The sequence below is a fragment of the Nothoprocta perdicaria genome, unplaced genomic scaffold (assembly GCF_003342845.1).
Source record: "Nothoprocta perdicaria isolate Ctin4 unplaced genomic scaffold, notPer1 scaffold_23, whole genome shotgun sequence".
NCBI classification, from domain to species: domain Eukaryota; kingdom Metazoa; phylum Chordata; class Aves; order Tinamiformes; family Tinamidae; genus Nothoprocta; species Nothoprocta perdicaria.
Window position 1 is genome coordinate 2589171 of NW_020455455.1, and position 22242 is coordinate 2611412.

Below are 22242 nucleotides of genomic sequence, written 5' to 3' on the forward strand. Positions count from 1 at the left end.
GGCCCGCGGGCGGCGGGTCTGCGCGGGGCGGCCCGCGGGCGGCGGGTCTGCGCGGGGCGGCCCGGGGGCTAACGGTAATTGCCAGAATCCCTGTGAGATCTGGGGTTTTCCCCCCTGGGAGGACAGAGTTTGGATGGTGATGTCCCCGGCAAACGTTAGGGTGTCTGAGCTGCAGCTCGCCTCCTTCTTCCCTGCACAGCCCAGGTGACAAAGGGAAGGACACGGGATGCCTGTAATCCAGCGTGGGACTGCATCGCTCCGCAAGGCCAAGAAAGTCAACGTGAAAGTGTGTCTGGATGACCCCTATGTTATTCAGTGGAAGACCATAGACGGAGATGATATGCATTTTATACTGCAGGCTTTAGAGGAGAGGATTAAACATGTTGGGCTTAAAAAGGTTGAGGCTCCAAGAAAGAAAAGACGTTCCACTCCAAAAAAGCAAGTGGAAAGGAAGGGTGATGTGGCCAGCAGTGAGCTCCCTAAGGAGAAGGAGACAGAAGGCAGTCGACCAGAACCAGGATGGACTGATTTAAGTATCAGAAGGCAGCTCACCATTGGAATTAATGAAGCGACAAAAGCTTTGGAAAAAAATGAGCTTATTCTGCTGTTGGTGTGTAAGTCTGCAAAGCCCGACATGATCACATCCCATCTTATTCCCCTGAGCGCAAGTCGGGCGACGCCAGCGGGCCAGGTGCCCCGTCTCAGCGAGACCGTCGCGCCGCTTCTTGGCCTAAGCTCTGTTCTAGCGTTAGGCTTTAAAAGGCAGTCTGTCCAATTCACGGAGGTGGTGGAAGCAATAATTCCAAAGATACCTGCCCTGGAAGTGCCGTGGATTATTCAGGACGGGGCTGAACAGTCTGTGGCAGATGCACCCTCGGATTCGTCAGGAATTCAGGATCCTGAGCAGCTTGCAGAAGCAGAGCTCGCGAGCCAGAAGCGGAAGCGTGCAAAGAGCAACCAGTTTGGCTCTGCACATGTAGTTCTGCAGCCTTTGAAAATCAAGAAGCTTCTTCCAAATCCCAATAAGATMAGGAAACCACCCCGCAAAAAGAGAAAAGCTCTGTCGTTGTAATTGATTTTAGTCCAGCTCTTCCTGTTGATTTTATTTTTCATTCAGTATCAAACACTGAACGATGCTGTAAAACTTCCCTGTGTGAAGCACTGCTCAGTGTAACTTGAAGTCAGCTCTGCTGCTTTTCCATTTTATGCTTTATGCTTTTCTATTAAAGAATATGGCTGATGTCTATGTGTCTGTATGTAGGGCTAAACACTTGCATTTTGAGATCATGGAACAGAAATCACTGCATAAACATCACGAGGTCATATCAGATACATCCATGAAAYTGATGGAAAGCATTTTGTATTTGTATTTTGTATTTTTATGTAGGTGAACACACTTTGAACGGGAACCACTGTAATTTAAGTGTAATTATTCAAACAAGCAGATACCAACATTGTTCGTTTATTTAAACAAGGTTCATGCTGGCAAACCTTTTAAAAACTGTTCCAATGCTTGTTTCATGTAAACAGCTGTAACTGATAGTACAGGCAAACTTCTCTTTTGGACTTTCATACTTTGCTGTGCTGGACACTGAGCTTGTTTTGGTCAGGGACACGTGCAGACTTGGAGTCCAACCATCTTTTGTGTCTGATATGCTAAAGAAAAACGTTTTGCTTTCCATATCCGCAAGAAGACCAAATTACTACGTTGCTGCATCTCTGCAAATCTCTGCAAATTATTATTTTCCCCCCCACAGGATCAGACTATTCTAGACTCAATTTGATTTCTCAGTGGAGCCTAAAGTTATTTCCCAGTAAGTCCATATAAAATACGTACTGGTGTAGGTTCTGTAGCAAATATTGGGTATATTTYGGTGGCTTGTAGCGGTTTTACAGTCATCAACTTTAGAGTTTCCTTTAATATTAGTGAGGACTATGATCCATTCCCTAGGAARAGAGTAGTTCTATAGGAAGGAAGGGTAACGGTGGTGCAACCCAGATGCCATCGAAGACAACACCGTGGGAATTCGGATGCAGCTCAGCACTTCAGGAAGTCACTACTGTGCTGCAACAGCAGAAAGATTCTTGGGGAATCTTCTAGAATTAAAAACAAAAAGAAATATTCTTAGGGAGTTTACTTTGGTGTTTCTTTAGGACGGCCTTTTCAGAGCTTTTACCCTTTCAGTGCCTCAGGGAGCTAGCCTGTATTTTGGGTTTATTTWGAGATGACTTCAGTTCATGTTGTCAAACCGTAAAGGGAGGCAGTAGCAAAAATCATGAGGCTTCCTGAAGATAAAACAAAATAGAGATGTTTAAGGGATTTTTTTGGCCCTGCCTTGCAGGAGCTGGCAGGGAAGAGTTGCTTTGGCTTTAGCTTTTTAGATKAATAAAACCATAAGGGCATGCTAGAACTGGTGCTTTTATTTCCCATGCTAGCTCATGCTAACAGCACATTTAAAACTGAGTCGGGAAGCGTGACAGCTGGTGAAGCACATTCGTGTTGCAGCAGTTATCTTCTAACCACCTTGCTGCCCGCTCAGCACTGTAGTTCTCTCCAGGTGTTTGGAAAGTTACTGTAGGGAAGGAATTACAGGAGATTGCAGCAGAGGGGCAGGAGGGAGCTGTGCAGCCTCCTAAAGCCTGCTGTTTTCAGGAACCCGTCTGTTCCTGGCTGCTGTGCTGGGGGCCAGTCTGGAGCACTGACGGGTTCTGCTTCCGACACCTCGGAGTGTCGTCCCTTGGAGCACCCCCGCTGGGAACACCCTGCAGCTCAGCCCCTACTTGGGAAGCTCCTGCGCTTCCCGCTTCCCAAAGACCCTCTCCTGGTGGGGCAGGCCCAAGATCCACGTCCTCTGGAAGCCTGTGGTGCTGCARTGAATTCCTTGAGGTAAAACATTTGGCTAGCCAAGGTCTGAGCACTCAGTAGGGGCAGAACAGATTCTCTTGGATTAAGCAGCTACGGAATAGCAGTTTAGGAGCAGGATCTTCCAGGAACGTCCCTGGAAAAGTGCCCCTCCCTCAATACAAAACTTCACACGCTGGAAAATGAGACAAACTTGCACCCCTTGGAYGCAGAAGAAAACGATGCTCTCTCCCCAGAAGACAGCACAAGAGGGTGGCTAAGTCCTTCCCTCACACGCAGTCACCTCCACAGCAGCCACAGTCCATCCTACCTTCTCCGTGACCCTCTTGTGGCTTAGGAGCCTTTCCAAACAAGAGAAAAGGAGATTTCCCTTTGGATTTCAGAGAACAGGAGGAAATAAATTGTTTTTTTTTTCCTTCCACCTCTCTTTTTCTCTCTTTTGGGGTTAGGGAGAGTGAAGGCAGAGGAAACATGTTCCTCCTTTGCCTGGCATTCAAGACCACCACCCAGATCAGGGACACGCAGGTTCAGATCATTTCTTAGCACAGAAATATGTTGGGCACCAGGCCAGGGCCATGCACTGTTGTCAAAGCCAGACAAAACGCACTGAAGTGCCACAAAAAAATCCTCTCCTTAACCCAGCACACCTCGACGCAAACTCCTAGCAGGGAAAGCAACTTCTTGCCTTTTGAGAGCTAAGAGTTCAAGTCTTTGACGGAGCTGGGATTAAGCCCCTCCTGTTCAGACAGCAAAAGTTCTCCCTGCAGTCAGCGAGGTGACCGTATCTCGAGAGCAAAGATCCTCTCACAGTTTAACCACAGAAAGAAAGGAGCAAAAAAAGAGAGAAACCAAACTCCAAATTATCCACACATTCAAAATGGAGGAGAAACAAAATGAAACAACAATAATAAAAAGCTATAAGGAGGTGGGATAGGGCCAGCAGTTAGGAAGAACAGACAACTTTATCTTCATCTAAATTGATGCTTTAAGTTCCAGAATTCGACTTGCAGCAAAACTTGCTGTCAAAATTACAGGCATGTTTAAAAGGAAAGTTTAGACATTTGCATTTCATGAGATAGTCAAGTCACATTCAAAATATGCTCACAGCACAGAGGCTTCACCACCACACTTTGGCACTTTCAGCTCCAAGTTTCTCACCGCAGCTCCTCTCGGTGCTTGTATTACTGCAGCATACGTAAAATCCAAAGAACTGCTACCGTGTCTAACTGTGACACCGTGCTGGAACGTGGCTCCAGAAGCCACTCTGGTTGCTGAGCATTCACGAGGGAATTAAAACAGCTCTCCCTCCACACCAGAACATGAGCCCGCTTGCATTTCAGGAAGAGCAGAACACAGGCCTCCAGGGACCGAGGACTGCTTGCCAGCCACGTGTACAGCCAACTCCTTGCTCCAAAGTCAGGATAAAAACACTACCAGGAACAAGTTATGAATACTTATTTACACAAGATACTTTTCATTAGAATTACAGACTTCATAAGAAATCAAAGTAGACAAAGGAATATGTGCAATTTTGCAGAAGCATTGAAAACATTCAAACTATAAATATCCTGATAGCACTACTAAAACTCTTAGTTTTACACACAGGCTGATGTTAATCTACTGAGGAAAAACTAAGTTTTGTGCCACAACTGTAAATTAAGTACAGTAATGTATAATCATTCCGGCAACATAGGTAACACCTGCACTGAACAGTGCGATACTGTTAAATCAATCCACTGATCTATTGAAGATCAAAGTACAAATCTGTATTTTTATTGATTTGGCAGCATTGCTTATGGAGAAATAAATGCACTAGTTAAACCAGTACATCGTCATACTGCTCCGGTTACAAAAACATCCAGGACTTTCATAGAGCTACAAACGTATCATACTTCATGATTTTCCCCAAAATGATGATATCCACGTGAAGTAAATAAGCAAAGATACTCGAGTTTGTATCCTTCATTCTGTTACACTGACGAACATAYACCACCACTTAATAAATAGAAATGCAGCAGTTCATCCACATAATAGCAAATATTTTTTGTACCCTAATCCACCACTGAAGTTCAGTTTGTACAAAACAGTCTTTTCTACAGAGTGGAAAAAAAATACCTTCTTCTCATCAAGGTGCAAGCTAAGCTTTGAGACTTAAATGAATGTGCTTTTATTCTTTTCATGGACAATAAAAGAGTTTCATGGACCTTCTGATCTATCTGAAAATGCACAAATTTGGTCGCGTATGGATTTCCCTCATTGTTCGGGTTTTAATGGACTATCTCAGTATCTCTGACTGACGTTTGTGCTTTTACTCCTCTTGAACAACGCCGTTCCAAGAGATGCTATGGAGACCAAAATAACTCAAACGATGACTTCAGAGTTCTAGGAACACCAATGTCCTCATTGTAATACAAGACCAACCTAGAAGAGAACAAACACACAATATTTTAGTTTTAATTATGGCAACAGAATTTTAATTAGTGAATTATGGATCTTAAAAGTATTCAATTAACCCCCCCCCATATATATATATAGAACAAAATATTAGCAATACATTACAGCAGCAGAACATTATTTACATACACGTTAAAACTTCTGTCCCTTTTGACTATGGTAGAAGAGTGTCTTATTATATCTAATGGAGTTCTAAAGCTCTTTTTCTCTTACCTTTTCAGATTCCATGCCAGGACATCTCCAGTTGTACAAATAATACTGCAAATTGCCATCTCCAATCCCAAACTTGAGTTTTTCCAGGAATGTTTTATTTTCCATCAAGTCTAGTGCATTGAACACATCAAATCCTTTCTGGCAATAGCAAAACATTATTTACATTTTACTTTTAAACCTCTAAATGATACACTCTGAATGACACACGTGTTCTGCCAGCACCAGGGAGCTCATTAAAAGGTCCATTTAACCAAATCAGGTATCAGTGCAAGTCTGTGCATGTCGAGTGTGCTAAAAAGTTCCAACACCRTTGACATAACTTTCTAAGCATTAAGGAGTAACAAGATTAAATGAGAAAACTTTGAGCACAAATTATCAGCAGAAAAGAGAGAACTTTTTAAAAAACATGGTAGAATTTATTAATTAATAAGTTATAGTAGGGGAATATTTTACTGATATTTTCCATTCTTCTGCTACTGAGTGAATATAGTCACCAATATGATACTGGTTCTTTACACASTTCAAGCAATTGCATGCAATATGCAAGTTCAGGCATATCATTCCCGAGCATCAACCAAAGTCAAAAGGAGAAAATATATACTATATAGATCTCATCAAATGCACACATAGCTGCAACAGTAAAAGAAAATAGAATACACTCCATAAATTGCTATCAGTTCTCATTCCCTCTTCTTTTCCTAAGAATGTTCTTGTGAAAGAAGCAGAAGAGGAAAAAATACTTACTGATTTAGCTATAATGAGTGCATCATTCATTAAGTCCAAGAGGGGGGTCTCTGTATGAATATTGTAGAAGGAATAGGCAGCTTTGAGGCTTTTATGAACAGGATGGTGCATCACTGTTGAAGGTAATGTGTAGAAACTCAGGAAGTCTGTTAAAATACCATTTGAGCCCTTAAAAGAAAAAAAAAAGTCACTGAATTCAATAAGGGTGTTAAGGACGTAAATATTTTAAAAAATATGCTAAATATTTTAARATGATGTGCGCAATGAATATTTTAAACATTCGCCAGAACAACTGTTTAGTGCATTGCAGAGATGACTTAAAAACAGCACACTAGATTTCTCTAAGTCACCTCAGTCTTAAGAGGATTTTAAGCACTAGCAAATCTAAATTTGTTATAAGGAAAATCTAGTTCAGCAACCATTATAAAACAAGTGAAGACTACAGTACTCATTTAAAATGGCACTGTCAAAATTAAATCATCCTGTCCCTCATGCCAGTTCTAATAGATTCTTCTGTGAGCTTCTGGGTTCAAGTCATCAATGCAGACAAAACTAAAGCCAGGGAGAACAGCAGGGAGGGAAAGGAGGGGCAACTGCTCCACGGAAGAGTCCAGTGAGGTCCAAACTGCTGCGCTGCGGAATGTGTGAGAAAGGAAGGAGGGATGAGCAGAACCTCTCCTCTCCAGCAGCAGTAGGTTTCTAAATTCAAGTGAGAGGCTGGGACAAACTCATGCTGCAGAACACCGAGCTGCATAACCTGCAGCTTCTRTGAGGAGCTCATTCTTTTAATGATTTTAGGTGTGGATCACTTTTAAATGATCTTTCCACTTAAAAGCAAAAAGCACCACACTATCAACACACTATCTGAAGTAAGATGTTTTAGCGAGGACTCCAAGGAAAGATCTACCTTTCTCTACTACTTTTATCACAGYTAGTCCCTACCTCACCTTGAAGATTTCTAATGCAACTGCTGATCTATTCCTCTGTTGCTTATTCTGCAAGAAGGGACATGACAGTAACAGTAACATCAAAAGCTGTTGATTTTTACTTACAAAGGTATTTATATATATATATGTGTATATATAGAGGTGTAAATATATTTTTAAATATATATAATATATATACACAAATACACACCTTTACAGGATGGGGGGAAAAGTGTATTTTACTGAAGCAACCAATGACAAACCCTAACTCCCCATATTAGCAGATGATTTTAAAAGTGCTTTTAAAAAGGTTAAAAAAAGGAGTTTATTTGGCACCTGAGGGATTGAAACYAAATTCTAACTAAATCCTCCTCTCGATCATTGTATCCTTTTTCCTTTATTTCTCCTTAAGAAAGCAGATTTGAAGATCAAGGGAGGAATGCAGGAATTCTTCCAAGATGGCAATAATTTGACATCTCTACATTCTTCTTTGAAGTATCCTATTGCAGCTTGCATTTTCTTGTGGACAGAACATTAGAACATGTAATACAAAAAACAAAACTTGAAATCATGATACCAAATTCCACAGCAGCTTTCATATTAGCTGCGTTTCAAAAACTTGATCTTGATGTGACCTTTCCCAAAAAGCATCTCTGAGGCATTTCAGGAGTGTTTTACCTCTACTACGAACGTGTCAATGATGTGATCCCGAGGCAGGAACCAGTGGGCTACCTCTTCTTCACCCATTACAGGAGCAAGATTGAATTGCTTCAAGTAAGTGTTGATCAGTTCTTGCACTGCTTTAGTATCTTTTTGCTCCATTGGTCTCAAACCCGAAGTCTTTGTGGCCTTATTGTAACAAAAGAAAAGCAAATATTAAGATTTGGAAAGACAATCTAAATACACTGCAAAGGCTGGAACTAGGTTGCGGAGTGCCTGCTCTCCACTGCATTCCTTATTGGCCTACTTCACCCCAGCCACCTAATTTATTATGCTGTTTCACAAACTGCTTTCAATCAGAATTCCCTCTCTTCTAATTATTGAGACAGTCTGGGCCACTTCAATCTTTCTACTCCATTATTGGAACTATTTTATTTCTCCAGAGGAACAGATGCTATTGCCAACATCCTAGACCTCACACATTTTGTATTCCTTTTTTTTTTTCCTTTAAGGCTTAAAAAGCTAAACGAGTAAAATGCTTAAACAAATTTCGAGATTTTCCTCCCATTTCTGATACCTTTCCTAAATGTTCCTTTTGCAGAGGGCAAAGCCTTGTGGAAGCAGGCTTGTGGAAGGAAGCAGTGTAGTGGTACTTACACTGTTTGGTCAGAAAAACCCTTTTAGCACAAAGATGAAACCATCTTTGTTTTCTGTAGGAGGTAAGTCTCAAATCCTGATTTAAAAAATGAACAAACAACTGATGCATACAGACCCCTAAGTCACTTGCATGCTTTTGAAAAGTCAACTTTAAAACTATTTTCTATGTGTGTAAAATAAGTTTTCTCTAGCTACCTTTTCTTTATTGTATATAATGTATTCTTTTTGTTCCGTATTTTGTTTTTGATTGAAATCTGGGTTTTATGACTTAGAAAGATGATTAGGATAGAACTGCTGTAGCTTATAATGATTTCCTGTTGTCACCTACTTTGAACTATAACCAGAACAAGGTACACAAGGGGAACTATTCTTTTTTCCATATTGTTTCCAGGAGAAGCAGTGCTACATTTACCACCAAAACGTCTACTCGGAATCATCTACGGGCCTTTTTAGCCTATTAAAAACGGCTTTAGTTTTGACAAAAGCTATATTTAGCTCTTCAAAATTAAAACCTAATTAATGTTGCTATTAGCTCTCAAGCTCTGCTCATGCAGTGGAAGGTGCCAGCTGCCTGGGCGCAGGTAGCACAGCCCGAGCCTGGCGCGTTACCCACAGGTACCCGTGACAAGAGAGCCCACAGCAGGCAGCCACGGATATAGCTATATATATAACCAACAGCCACGGATATATATATAACCAACAGCCACGGATAAAGCACTAGGAAGGATTGGGGGCAGAGGGGCAAGCGAGAACATACACTTTTCTGTACAGTAAAGGGAGGGTTTGTCCACATAAGACAGCTTTACTAATAAGGCAGCCTGTGCTCCTGGGCAGCAGCTCCTTGGGAATGCGGCTCTGCCAGCACGGCTGCCTTGTCACCCCATCCCCTCGGCCCTCTGCTCCTGCCCTGTTCCTCSCTCTGGCACCCAGCCAACCCCACCCCGGGAGTGTTCACTGGCACAACGGGATTCACTGGGTTTTGCAGCTGCTTGAGCTGGCTCATCAGGAAACCACACGGCCGCCAATATGGGTGCCTGGGCAAGGAGAGAGACTGCAGCAGTGCCCACTTCCAATGGCTTGTCCTGCCCAGGAAATGCACCCTAAGGCTTTTTGCCAGTCCACCTATTAGTTCAAATGTGGAAAAAATATTTTTAACTATCCTAGGTATGCCAGGACCTTTTTTATTTTGGCTAGATCAAGCAAATAAATGGTACCCAATGTTCTCARGTGGTTTTTGCTGAGCCAGCTCATTGCAGTGGAGCATTTTTGGACAAAATAGGATGAACTGGAAGCTAAGGTGGAAATGAATGAATCTCACCATATTCAATCAATTTTCAGATAGAATTTTCTGAGAATTTGAAGGTATGCAGCATTCAGCTTTTATTTAAAATCATCTTTTACGATATTAGTCATACCTAGAATAAGTCTAGGCATCTTCAAATCTACTCAAAACATTTATAGAGTCAAGGTTTAACCATTTTCTTCCTCTCTCTCTCTCTCTTTTTAAAGAAAAGGGGTTAACATTTTATATTTTCTCCAGATACAAATCTATACTCCAGCAATAGTCTTCTCTGTTCAGTACAGCCCTTATGGTCTTTTTTTTTTCCCACGCAGAAATATTATTCTACGTCCTGCAAGCACTGCCTTTCCACAGAAGAGCTTGTCCTGTCAGAGACAAGCCCAGAGATGGGCAGCTATCTTGGGCCTCAGTAGCTGYGAGGATTCTCTAGGAGACACACTGCTTACATCAGGAAGTCTGTAGAGCTTCATTGTTCTTTGCAAAGTCATATTTCTACTCAAATGTGAAAATTTCACCTCAACCAGTTTTCTGGGGTTCAGTGATCGATGCCAATACCTGGAAGCAAGGTAAGTAATGAGATTAGTTTCAGTTTAAGCTTCAGTTTTATATGCACCCATTTTCCCTGCTTTCTCGCACTGCTATTCCCTATCCCCTAAAATSGTTTTTTAAATAAGTCTGCATTCATGTCTATAGGAAGTCTGAGTAATAAAAATAGGAACAAATATCCAAGTAGTACCTTTTAAACATGCTTGTAATCACAGCATCTTGGTTCTAAACAAATGCTTTAAGTTCTGAAAGGAGTAATGACAGGCCTATGCATTCTAGTGCTTACCACAGCCCTGACAATCTCATCCTACTTGCATCTTACATGGCAGTATTATTTTTGTTGCATTGAGCTCTATGCTTCTAAGTCTGTCGTAGGGTTCGTGTCCTAGGAAATCACTGGGTAACAGAACATCCCTGTTTACTCTAGGACAATATTTTTTTTACCTCCTTCCTTATGGAAGCTTACAGGATCTCTGAAGTTGAAGGGTATTAAAAAAAAAAAGAGAGAAACAAACAAATAAGCAAACAAACCACACATACACACACACACAAACAATTTCAGATTTTTTTGTTCCTCTTGTTTATGACCAATGACACCAAATGCTCTTTAATGTGACTGCTGTCAGAGCCAGTATTAATATGACCATCATGTAGGTTACCTGCAGGTGGCCACGGGCTTGGGGAGCACCACTCCAGCAGTGTAGACAGCCTGAAAGATTCCTTCCAGGTTCACTCGTCTGGTTATTTCCCGAATCAACACAGGCGCTACCCGTTTAGATCTCAGTTTCTTATGGACACAGAGAAAATTGATTTCTACCATTTTCTTCATACTGAAAGGAAGTTAAACAGTGAAAGAGTTAAAAAAAAAAAAACAAAAAACTGCACATGCAATATTTTCACTCTCATTGCTTTAGTTTTTCCAAGGTGTCATGGAACAATTCTAGGTAAAAAAAAATAAATTTGTGGCATTGGGTCAGAAAACACAGTGTTACTTCTTCACTGTGAAGAAGGCATGTGTGGGGCATGTGGGGAAACCTCTCTGCTCTTTACAGAGCTTCCTCCAAACTCTTCATGGTCCGTGAGCCTATTGTAACTCGGCAATTCCCTGTGGCAATGGGCACCAATTTAAGATTTACTTCATGTAGTTTTCCTTGTACAAATATGAAAGCAATGGGGCACTTTACCTGTCATAAATACGAATGTTTGCAGGGATGGCACTTATAAATCCTACTAGCTTTTTGTTTGAAGACACTCTAACCCCACARTGCCACTGGGGTAACCAGCCGGGAGGACGCAGTGCCCTAGAATTGATGACAGAAATAATTACAAATTACTGCCTAAGAAGATGTAATAAAACACCCTTCTTTGCACTCCAGCCAGAGCAGAATGTGGAACTTGCTACTCACCACAGAAGAAATTCAGGTGAATAATCAAACCTAAACATATTATCATCATCTTCTACGTAATTCTCATTTAATAGTGTGTATAATTCCTTCAGCTGAAAACACACATGAAAAAACCCAAAGATTTATCCACACACATCATTAAGAATTTACTTCAATGATCTGAGGCACACATAGAAATTGTTTTACTTACAACTTCAGCATTGCTAAGATCCAATGTGTCCCACATAAAACCCTGGGGCAAAGAATATGGCTCTAGGCGGACGTTGTCCTTATCTGGTTCAATCGCACCATGTGAAGTAATAACTTCATCTTTCAAGTGTGGAGGAARAGAAAGAAGTGGTGGGGAAAAAAAGAGAAAATGAAGTTACAACGCTAGCGTTCTTGACCGTTCTCAACCCATTTTTAATGCTTTAACTTGCATCATGTGTTTTCTAATAATTATGAAATAGGAAGATGAGATTTTTAAAAATTAGTAATGCTACTTTATACTACTACTCATTCATAGTGATCACGTTCAAAGAAAGCACGAGCTCACAGTATCTGTATCCAGCACAGATCTACTCTACTCTAGCTGATATCTGGTACTTCATAACACAGAGCACCAAAACAGCACCACATGCACAGCACTTAACCAGCCTCCAAGCCTGTGGTCTCATCAGGAGAAAAATTATATACTCCTAGTGCACAATCTATGAACCAGATCTAACTTTTGATGGACTTGAAGAGACCTCAACTCAGCAGGATTACTCGGGAGCAGCAGCATGGCAAAGCCAGGGCATTTAAAGGCTGCAGGTAAAATATGAAACTTGTTCTGAAAATTTGACAAGGAAACATGCTTTCTTCTCCTCCCAACTTTACAACCCCAGTCCCTCAGTACGTAGCAATTAAATAAAGAGAAACCCTTCTTCTGTGGGAATATTTGGCAGCCGCCAAACCTCAGAAGTACTAACTTTTCATCAGTAGTACAAGCTTTAGCCCAATGACAGCCAATGCTGACAAATAAGCATGAGCACCCAGCCTGGACAGCAGGCCATCGTTAGCAGCATCTCTACGCAAACTCTGGGGGTATCAACATCCTAAAATSTGCCACTATATGGCAGGGCTTGGGCTAAGATTACAAATTACAGGATTTACTGCTAGTAGTCTTTAAGGAGAAGACAGGTAGGTATTGAAGCAATTTTAATGTTGATCCCTACAGTCATTTCTTGAATTAACAGATTCTTCTTCTTTTCCCCTCTACCAGAACATATACAGTACATCAAACAGTGAAGACCCGCCAGTATGTTCATTCAGTAAGTCAGGAAGATTAAATAAACTCATTATACAAATTAWCTAAAGATTAAATAAATTCAAGAACAGGATCAAAAAGGGACTCAGAAATACTAACAGAAACTCTGCCATCCAAATTCAACAAATCATATTTCCACTGAACAGCCCTAATAAATAATTTTTAGAACTAATCTATTGGTTCTTTCAGGCTGACTAGTGACAGACTCATTTCTATTGGACTGTTTTAGGATATATTGACCACCCTGAATTCAGTTAATGGAACTGCAGAGCAGACACCTGCACTAGACTCTGAACCAGTTATGAAAAAAAAAGTTTCTTTATGGCCAGAGCATTTTTTGATCTGCACATTAACATTTTTGTCTAGGCTCTTCCTCCACCTAGGCAGGATTATTGCCATTAGTTCACAAAGCTCTCTGGAAGGAGTTCRTATGGAAAAGACCCTGGTCGTCTGCTCGGTTTGATCCACAAGAAAGSACCACATCTGGGACTCTGTTCTGGACTTCTCCAAGCAAGGAAGTCTGAGGGAAATGGAATTTCCCCTGTGCATTCAGCTATAGAAATGGACTACTGTGGAATGATGGAGATCAATATCTGCCATGGAGACAAACCTTCAGAACAGAAGGTTAGCCACTGTGCTGAGACCACTCTATTTGCAGGGTCCTCTGTGTTTCTTCACAATGGAAGAACTAGAACAACTGAACTTGTAGGCATGAGGGGGAAGAAAAAGATGTAGAAAACAACTCTAGAAGAGCAGGAGTCGACAGCTGTCTTCTCCAGCAGAGACTGACTGAGATACCACCAACTGTGTGCACAGCTAGATCAAAGCAGTATAAAAAGGCATCTGTCAAGTTTCTTAGAAAATTAAAGGCAAGGAGAGGTCCCCTTGCCAATCTCAAGTGGTACCAAAAACAGGGAAGGGACTCAGAGAGAGTATGTCTTCAGGTACTGCATATTGTGGAGAAAGCAAGTGAACAAAGAGCAATAAAGGTGTTCATGTCTAAGAAGTGCTATGATTCACCTAATACTACATGGAAAAACTGTGTCATTTAAATCAGGAGAGTCATTATTTCTGTAGCAGCAGATCCATCTACAAAGGGCAAAGGGAGAGGAGAGTTGCCTCTTGTGAGTATTTAATAGGGTTCTTATTTTCTATGAAGTAGAAAAGACCTCTAAGTCCTAAGAGACAAAGGCCTAAAATATATAGTGAAATGCTATCAATAGCCTATTTCGGAACAGAACAGCAAGACTCATTAACACTGTGTTTTGTTACCCACCATTCTGGGTGCAAGCCCTTCCCTAGTGAACCCCGTATAAGTAACATAAAAGATTAAGGAACTGCAGGAACTCCGCTGCATCCAGTTCAACTTCATATCCCTTTTTTAGAATGTGTCACACATCTGACATGCATTTTTTTAGCAGTCACTAAGACAGATCTTATGCCTAGGCCCAGTTAAACTTACTGAGTTTAGGTACAGGCTGTGTATCCCAAAACTGGTATTTACGTTTGGTGGCCTCATCAATGTTCTTGGCTGGGCCTTGGCAAGCAGAGAGCAGCTCCATGGCTCTCTGGATGTCCTGAAGCTTCTGCATTGGAATGGCTGGATTCTGTGCACAGAGACAAACAGAAGAAGAGACTTACTTGCTACGTTTACCTTGAACAAGTGTATTTGTTCACTATGCTGTTACATATTATTCCATATACTTTTCTCTTCACAGGTAATTAGGCATAATCTTTTTGGAGCAGGTGAGCAACAGCCAGGCAGCTTCACAAAAGAGGTAACAGTTTGGGGAAGCGTTTGCATTTAACCATGGAATCTCAGTGTTTGCGATACAAATACTGTAGTACTAAGGCGGTATCATAATGCAAAGCTTATTAACCGATAAATAACAAACAGATCAGTTTAGATACCTTGCAATCTAAATATACTGCTGGGCAAAAAGATCAGTTTAGATACCTTGCAATCTAAATATACTGTTGGGAATGCACACAGAGACATGTGAGGTTGTACTTTACACATACACTATAATTTAAATTCAGCATGGTTCAGTATTTCAGTTACACTGTATTGCTACAAACATCCACTTCTTAACCTCAGTTACACTGTCAGGGGCTTCTATTAAGCTTGCAAGCACTATAGGAGTTACCTTGGATCACTGTATGTAGGAGACAACCACGTCACCCCTGCTGCCRGCGTACCACCACTGACAAGTAAAGATAACTAACTGATGGGAGCAGATGTAAAACAAACCAACCTCCCACTTGAAAGCAGGAAAACCTTCAGATACAAGTTATTTGAGAGCAGAGAACCCCTGGCTCAGCACTCTTAAATCATCACTTTTGAGCACTCTGATTAGGTGCAGCTGGAAAGAGAACTTTACCTGCTTATGAAATTACAGAGGATTACTAGGAATAGACTTCTAAACCTAAAGGGATTTTTCTGTGTGTGTTTTTWTTTTCTTTCTTACTCTCCCAAATAAATCCTGTTCTGAAGCATACTAGCAGTAGCAACACGTGTTCAGATTTTCCCTGATTTTTAAATACAATAAATCCATGGATCCATTTGATGGAATACTCTCAAATGGATTGGAAAATGGAAGTATTCCTGGACAGAGTATTCAAGTCAACTGCTTTTTTTGGTTGCATATCAATCTATCACTCTTTCAGCATTTCCTTTTCTTTCTAAGATTCATATATGAAATAAAACACCATAAACTATGTGCAAAATGATATAAAATCTCATTTGGACAGACAACCACTTTCAGTTTTCTTAGTCTCCAATCAAGTAACACCCATGCAATTCAACCAGGCCATTGCTTCCTATTTAGAATAAATACTTGTACTCTCTACATTTTATATATTTTTTTCAGTAATTTTAGCATTGCAAGTTATTACTTTTAACTATAATCACCTGTTATCTGAGCTGCTGTAAATTAACCTATTTACACACTTACTGAAAGTAGTTCAACAAATCAGGTCAATACCGTTGTGGGATAAAAGAAAATTCTTACCTTATTTGTGGATTMCAGTCACAGATACAGGCTACTTTTCTCAACAACAACAATTGTCTAGTACCTACTAACCTGGTATAAACACTTCTATTGCCACAAGATAAATTCTGAATTCTTATGAACAGAGCAAGTAACCACACAAAAATATTGACATGTTGGATTTTGTAGTTTGTACTTAAAAAAGTCTCTAATATTGTTTCTATTTTAATAAAAATACAACAAAAATATGCCCCCATCTTAACTAGTATTTGTGAAATAATAAGTTCATCCTTTGATACTAAACTTGACTTAGCTAAGGACATCAGCAGACTTTTCCTCTTCTTTCAGGAAGCYGAGAGATTAACTTTTCTCTTCTTTTAAGAAATTTACTTTGAAACTCTTTTGGACTCCTTCCTACCTGCAAGGGAAATACCTACACAGAACGCCACATGAATTACCAAGAGCAGTTTGTAAGGTACTGGATACTCTTTTGACTTCAGTCTTTGCTGGCAAGATCTGGGTCTGGATCTCCTGTGTCTCTGGGCCCTGCAGCAGGGCCTGAGAAACTCTTGTTGCCCAGAGCAGAAGTTTATGAGGGGCCAACTCAGCAAATTAACCTCGCACAAGTTCCTGAAACTAAACAAAATGCCTGAGGGTGCTGGGGGAGGTGGCTGATGTTCCTGCAAGGCCACTCACTATTAAGTTTGAAAGGTTGCAGCAATTGGTAGAGGTCCCCTATGACTGTAAAAAGGGAAACACCAAATGTATCTTCAAGAAGACAAGAAGGAAGATCTCAGGAACCACACACTAGCTGGGCATCCTTAGGATCCTTATGAAGTGATCCTCCCGGAAGCCATTTCCAGCCATCTGAGGACATGGAGTGACTGGGAACAGCCAGTATGGGTTTATCATGGGAAACTGTATCTGACCAACATCACTGTCTTCTACAACATGATTACTAGTTCTGTTGAGACAAGGGGAGAAGAGTGGATGTTACTTATATTGACTTCAGCAAGGCCTTTCACAGGTTCTCCTGTAATATCCTTTTCCAGTTCATACCTCASCAATTTGGCCATAAATGAATATGGCTGATAAAAATTTAGCTTGAGTGTCAGGCTCAAGGGAGCTATCATTGGTGGTATAAGGTCCACCTGGTGGCCAGCTAATGGCAGAATCCCTCAGGAGTCAACAGTGTTTAAGGACCTGGGCAACATGACAGAGTACTTTTTCCTTGGCAATTTCACAGATGTATTACCCACTTGGGAAGATTCACTCAATTGCAGAGCTGCTACTCAAGGGGATCTTGAAAGTCAGGAAAGAAAATCTCATCGAGTTCAACAAGGACAAATGCAAAGTCTGCACCTAGGACAGAAAGTCCCCACGAGCAGCTCAGGCCCATGCTGACTAGCTAGGAATTGGCTTTGGAGAAAAGGACTGAGATTCTGGCAGGCAGCAATTTGAGCACCAACATGAGCCAGGAGCACTGTTGAAACAAAGAGAGCCAAATGCATCGTTGGCTGTAGCAGCAAGACTGCAGCCAGCAGACCTGCCCCTCTGTCTGGCACCCTCGAGATGACATCTCGCAGCTCTGGGCTCCACAGAACAGGAGAGACATTGACACAGGGGAGCGAGTCTGGCAGTGAGCACCAAGATGGCTGGGGACAGAAGCACATGATGTACAAGGAGAAACTGAGGTATTGGGCTTTATCTCAAGAAAAGACAGGTAGGAATTGAGGAAATCTTAACTGCTGTCTAAAACTACCTAATGGGAAGACACAGAAAGGATGGAGACAGACTTTTTTAAGAGAGGCACAACAATAGGAAAAGAAGCAATGGACACAATTTGCAAAACAGGACATCCCACTCAGGTATAAGGGAAAAAAATGCTACCAATGCAGGTGGTCAAATACCAGAGCAGACTGCTCGGACAGGCTGCACAACCTCCATCCTTGGACATACTCAAAATCTGAAAGAACAACCTGATCTAGGCCTGAGCAACCCGATGTAGCTGGACCTGCCCTGAGCAGGGGGATGGCCTATAGACTTCCAAAAGCTGCTTCCAAAAGAATTTATTCTGCAACTCCATGCTTGTGCAGGTCACTGGTGAATACAATAATGATTCATAATATCACAGATCTTACAAGTTTCTTTTGTCCCGATGTGAAAAATCTGCATCCTTGGGACATGAAATCGGTAGATGACAGAAAAAACAGTCACCGAAGGGGCAGCTGTACCTTACAGGGGAACAGACCTGGCTGTCACAGTGTGCCTGTATTTTTGGGTGGGGGACAAGACCCGCCTCCCCCCCCCCAATATTCTTAGCCTCACCTTCATACAGGGAGACTCAAAAGGTCAAAACAGACACAGCCCAAATAGACCAGGATGTGAATGGGGTCTATCTGCAAGGTATTTCTTCCTTAAAGGCGGAAGAAAAAATAATCACAGTGTGGAAAAATCCCTAATATGCAATGTATACATTGTGCACTTATGTGTATTAGTACCTGGCTTGCCCTTCTCCTTTTTTAAAGTTTTGATTACAAAATATATTACTTGGGGCTCTACTGACTAATAATGAAAAGCTTCCCCCCTCATCTCATATCTCTGCTCTCTGATATTTCCTCCAACCAGTTGTTTTTTACTTGCACCCATGAGAGCAGCAAAGATGTCAAAAAGAATCCCAGACTATATTCCAGTTATATTTCATAGTGAAAAGCACAAGAGAGGATCTCAGCAAGTAAAGATGATCTCTAAGGACTGCGATACAGATGCCCGTACCATGTAAGCAGAGAACTCATGTATTTGCTCTGCAACAATTCCCAGATGTAGCTCTCTCTTTTGATGACAAAGGAGAGGTTTTGAAGATTGTGATTCATGTAAAAGTGTTCCTTCCCCAGCAGAAATTCAAATGGTTAGCAGGTAACTTGTATATCACATAAATATTTACAAGGCGAGTTCTGCTTAAAAGCGAGAGATGAGAACATTTACAAGTTCTGTAAACAGAGTCCTCAAATTTCACAGCGTTTGCTAAGCTTTATTAGTTGAAGGTAAGAAGCCACTTCTCCATAGCATGCTAAGGCCGAATTCATCAGCCCAATAAAAAGCATGTTAGAGCCCAATTAGCAGCTAGCAGGCCACAGAGGGGTTGCAAATCTGTCCTGACATTTCATCAGGAGAGATGGGAACTCTCAGGAGCAGGAGGCAGCTGGAGTCAAACTCTCCTCCCTCTGCAACGCTGAAGAGGGATGGGGCAACACATCCCTTCTGGGCAGGCACCCAAAAGATCTTTAGGCACTAAAACTAATAATCATTTCTGCCTCACGACACAAGGTATATTTTGAACATACTTTTTTTGCTGTGTCACTTTTGCTGTGTTACACAAAGTCACTCCTGGGACTTTGTTGTGGCAACTGGATTCCTCCTTCCAGTCAGATGAAGTTCTGTATGTTTACGTTGAGTGGTGGCAATATTATACTAAAAACAAAGTCCCAGGAGACAGTCGGTGAAGTGTCCTAAGGGTCACCTTAAGCACACAATGCAGATCCTTAGCAAGCACTTATGGTTACTCACACTAGAGTTCAAAAAGTCCAGTACCACAAATGATAACGGGAGATGCCAAGTAGACTCACTCTTCTGTTTTTCTGATCTCCCATTATACTTGTTTACATCCTCATCTACCACAATACCTATTTTTCAAAACCATCTTTTGAGTTCAGAAGCTCCACTAAGTACTACCTGACAATCCCGCATACRTTATCTTAGATGCAATGTATATTATGTTCCTGTCCACTAAAACACTTTGGAAAACTCCTTTCTCCCAAAAGCTAGCAAATAAAAAATGACAGTTTTCTTTAATATAATTCAAGTATCACAAGAAATATGTAATTAAAATATCCCTCTAGCTGCAGAGAAAATATATTTCTCCACACTGACCCAGCTCTACTTCCTAAGGCAGTTTTGCAAAATTTAGATTCATATAGCTTTCTAAGGCAGAAAAACTCATCTGCCTCTCAGGCTGTATACCCGAGAACTCAGCAGAGAGCGAAGCAAACCAACAATGTCACATTTGTAACTGAAGAAATAGTAAAAACTGCATAGAAAAACTAAAACAGTCTAACTGCCTAGAGCTTCAAAGAAACACTTATGACCTTAGCTTGCATGCCTATAAAACAGAAAACTTTGCAACAATTCTGACAAACCAGCTAAACTCATGCCAGTAAAATAAGCTCCGGGAACATCACTGTAAGTAAATTGCTTAGGACAAGAGTAAGATTCCCAATTCCAGTGGGGAAGGTGGGAACACAAGCGGGCCACAGTGTAGGCCAGAAGGATGATGTAAAAGAGYGCAAGGCCTCAAGACTCAAACATTGCACATAAAAGCACCCCCCACATCCCACAAAAAGTGAAGCAGCTTCTTTCTAATGCAATTCAATGCAGCACATGGAACATTACATTTCAATAAATTTGGTCAGTAAAAGAACTCCCAAAATATAATAACAATGAAATGTATCTTTATGCTAGTATCAAGACTGACCTTACTTCAACTGTAAATGAATTCAAGGTTACCTGGTTATTGCTTGCAAACAAAACTTTTGCATTAGCAACTCATGCCACATGCTTTATATAAAAAAATACAAAAGACACAGTGATATTAAAGACTAAGATCTCTCTACATATTTTAAAACATACTTGTAGCCAAATTTGCCCATTCAAAGCAAGGGGATTGACACGGAAGACATTTTATAAGGTACAACACAAAACCTATCAGACTGTTAACAAAGCAGCATAAAACTTCCTAAAATTACTTGATAATATATTGTAGCTGACATATCTTAGAGGATTAAGGGCACTGCTGATATAACAGGGCAAGTTCTCCACGTTAGTCTGACAAAGCAAACACAACCACTTCAAACCACTCAGTGGTCCATGAACTTTCTTGCCGTCATGTTGGAAACTTCGGTTCTCAGGCTAAGATTTCTCTTGAGATAAAAGCTCACCAAGCTCTATTATTCACTATTTAGAGCAAGGTAGCCAGAAGTACATAGTCAATGCTATTCTACCACAAAGCCCACAAAGGCTGCATGTCCTCTCAAGTAATTYGGCATTCTCGTTTATAAGAGAGGCCTTTCAAATGACAAAAATCTCTACCTCCATGTTAGAGCTGGCTGTATTTTATGGTAGACAATGTGCTCAAGTGAGCCTCCAGTTAGCAAAGCAGGTGCACTGCAGATAAGATTGGTCTGTGGGTTTGGGGTTTTTTTCAATTGGTGTGGAAAATGCTTCTAACATCATACCTAGCGTAACTGTCAGCATAAACGTACTCATCCTTCGCTTTCACTGGTGGTGCTTTCTGTGAGRTAGTGTTATGTTGTACAAGTAACTGAGTTCACACTAAGCTGCACTGGAACGTGGCTAAACTAAAGGCAATTTGTCATACAACAGATAYATGAAAAACATTACCACTGCAGATTCAAGTTCCCTGCTACAAAGCAGCCATGGGGCTGAATCTAACTGATGGGGGAAAGAAAAAGGGGGAAAAAAGGCAAAACACCCCCTCCCCTGCTTTCCTCACAGTAACCACCGCAATGGTTGCAATGACTCTCCAGCTAGTTTCAGGCAGGCTGCAAACACCACAACTTACCAGGCTGCTGTCTCTATTCAGGAGAGCAATCTTGGCTACGTTTGCCCAATTCAGACATGTGATAAGGCAGTTCTACCAACCCACTTTCACAAAAAGCAAGACAAATTAAAATAGAACAAGGCTCTCACTTTTGAAGGCTGTTGAATTTTAATCTCCTGGGAGTCAGAAGCAGAATCTGATTTGGTGCCTCCAGAATTTGGTTTCTCCTTTTTTCTCTTCTGTTTCTTTTTCTTCTTCTTTGCTCCCAAATCCCCTCCAGGACTTCTGCCAGAAATTTAGAGAACGTGCAATAAGAAAAATCAACACCATCAAGCTTAAAATTCAAAAACTTAAATGTGGAAAAAAACAGTTATTTTATATACTGAAAATCTAACAGGATCTTAAATGCAAGGAAAAGGTGGGGAGAAGTGATGAAGCGTGGAAAGAGGGAGCATTTTGATGAAAAYCTTCCAGCAATTAAGCATTTTCTAATTTGTTTCATACCCAGACTCCTGCACAACAAAGCTTTTTGACACAAGTGTCAAATTGTGACACAACAGTTCAGGCAAAGAGATCAT

At 41.0% G+C, this 22242-nt stretch overlaps 2 protein-coding genes and 1 long non-coding RNA gene across 3 annotated transcripts; 2 read left to right on the forward strand and 1 right to left on the reverse strand.

Annotated features, from left to right (window-relative positions):
• The first annotated feature begins 209 nt into the window (after positions 1–209).
• On the forward strand, positions 210–2502 carry RPP38 (ribonuclease P/MRP subunit p38). Its single transcript, XM_026039367.1, has one exon. It carries the CDS (start codon positions 227–229, stop codon positions 1070–1072), a length of 846 nt encoding a protein of 281 aa, XP_025895152.1. The 5' UTR covers positions 210–226; the 3' UTR covers positions 1073–2502.
• A 1466-nt stretch (positions 2503–3968) lies between these two features.
• On the reverse strand, positions 3969–22242 carry NMT2 (N-myristoyltransferase 2). Its single transcript, XM_026039379.1, has 12 exons — positions 22169–22242; positions 21814–21949; positions 14520–14664; positions 11960–12078; positions 11770–11861; positions 11548–11664; positions 11023–11193; positions 10264–10372; positions 7879–8049; positions 6275–6442; positions 5531–5668; positions 3969–5284 (listed from the first exon to the last, which is right to left on the reverse strand). The coding sequence occupies exons 1-12, from the start codon at positions 22240–22242 to the stop codon at positions 5264–5266; spliced, it is 1461 nt and encodes a 486-aa protein (XP_025895164.1). The 3' UTR covers positions 3969–5263.
• Positions 12405–13412, forward strand: LOC112947312. Its single transcript, XR_003249389.1, has 2 exons — positions 12405–12561; positions 13013–13412. It is a non-coding gene; the product is annotated as an uncharacterized LOC112947312 (long non-coding RNA).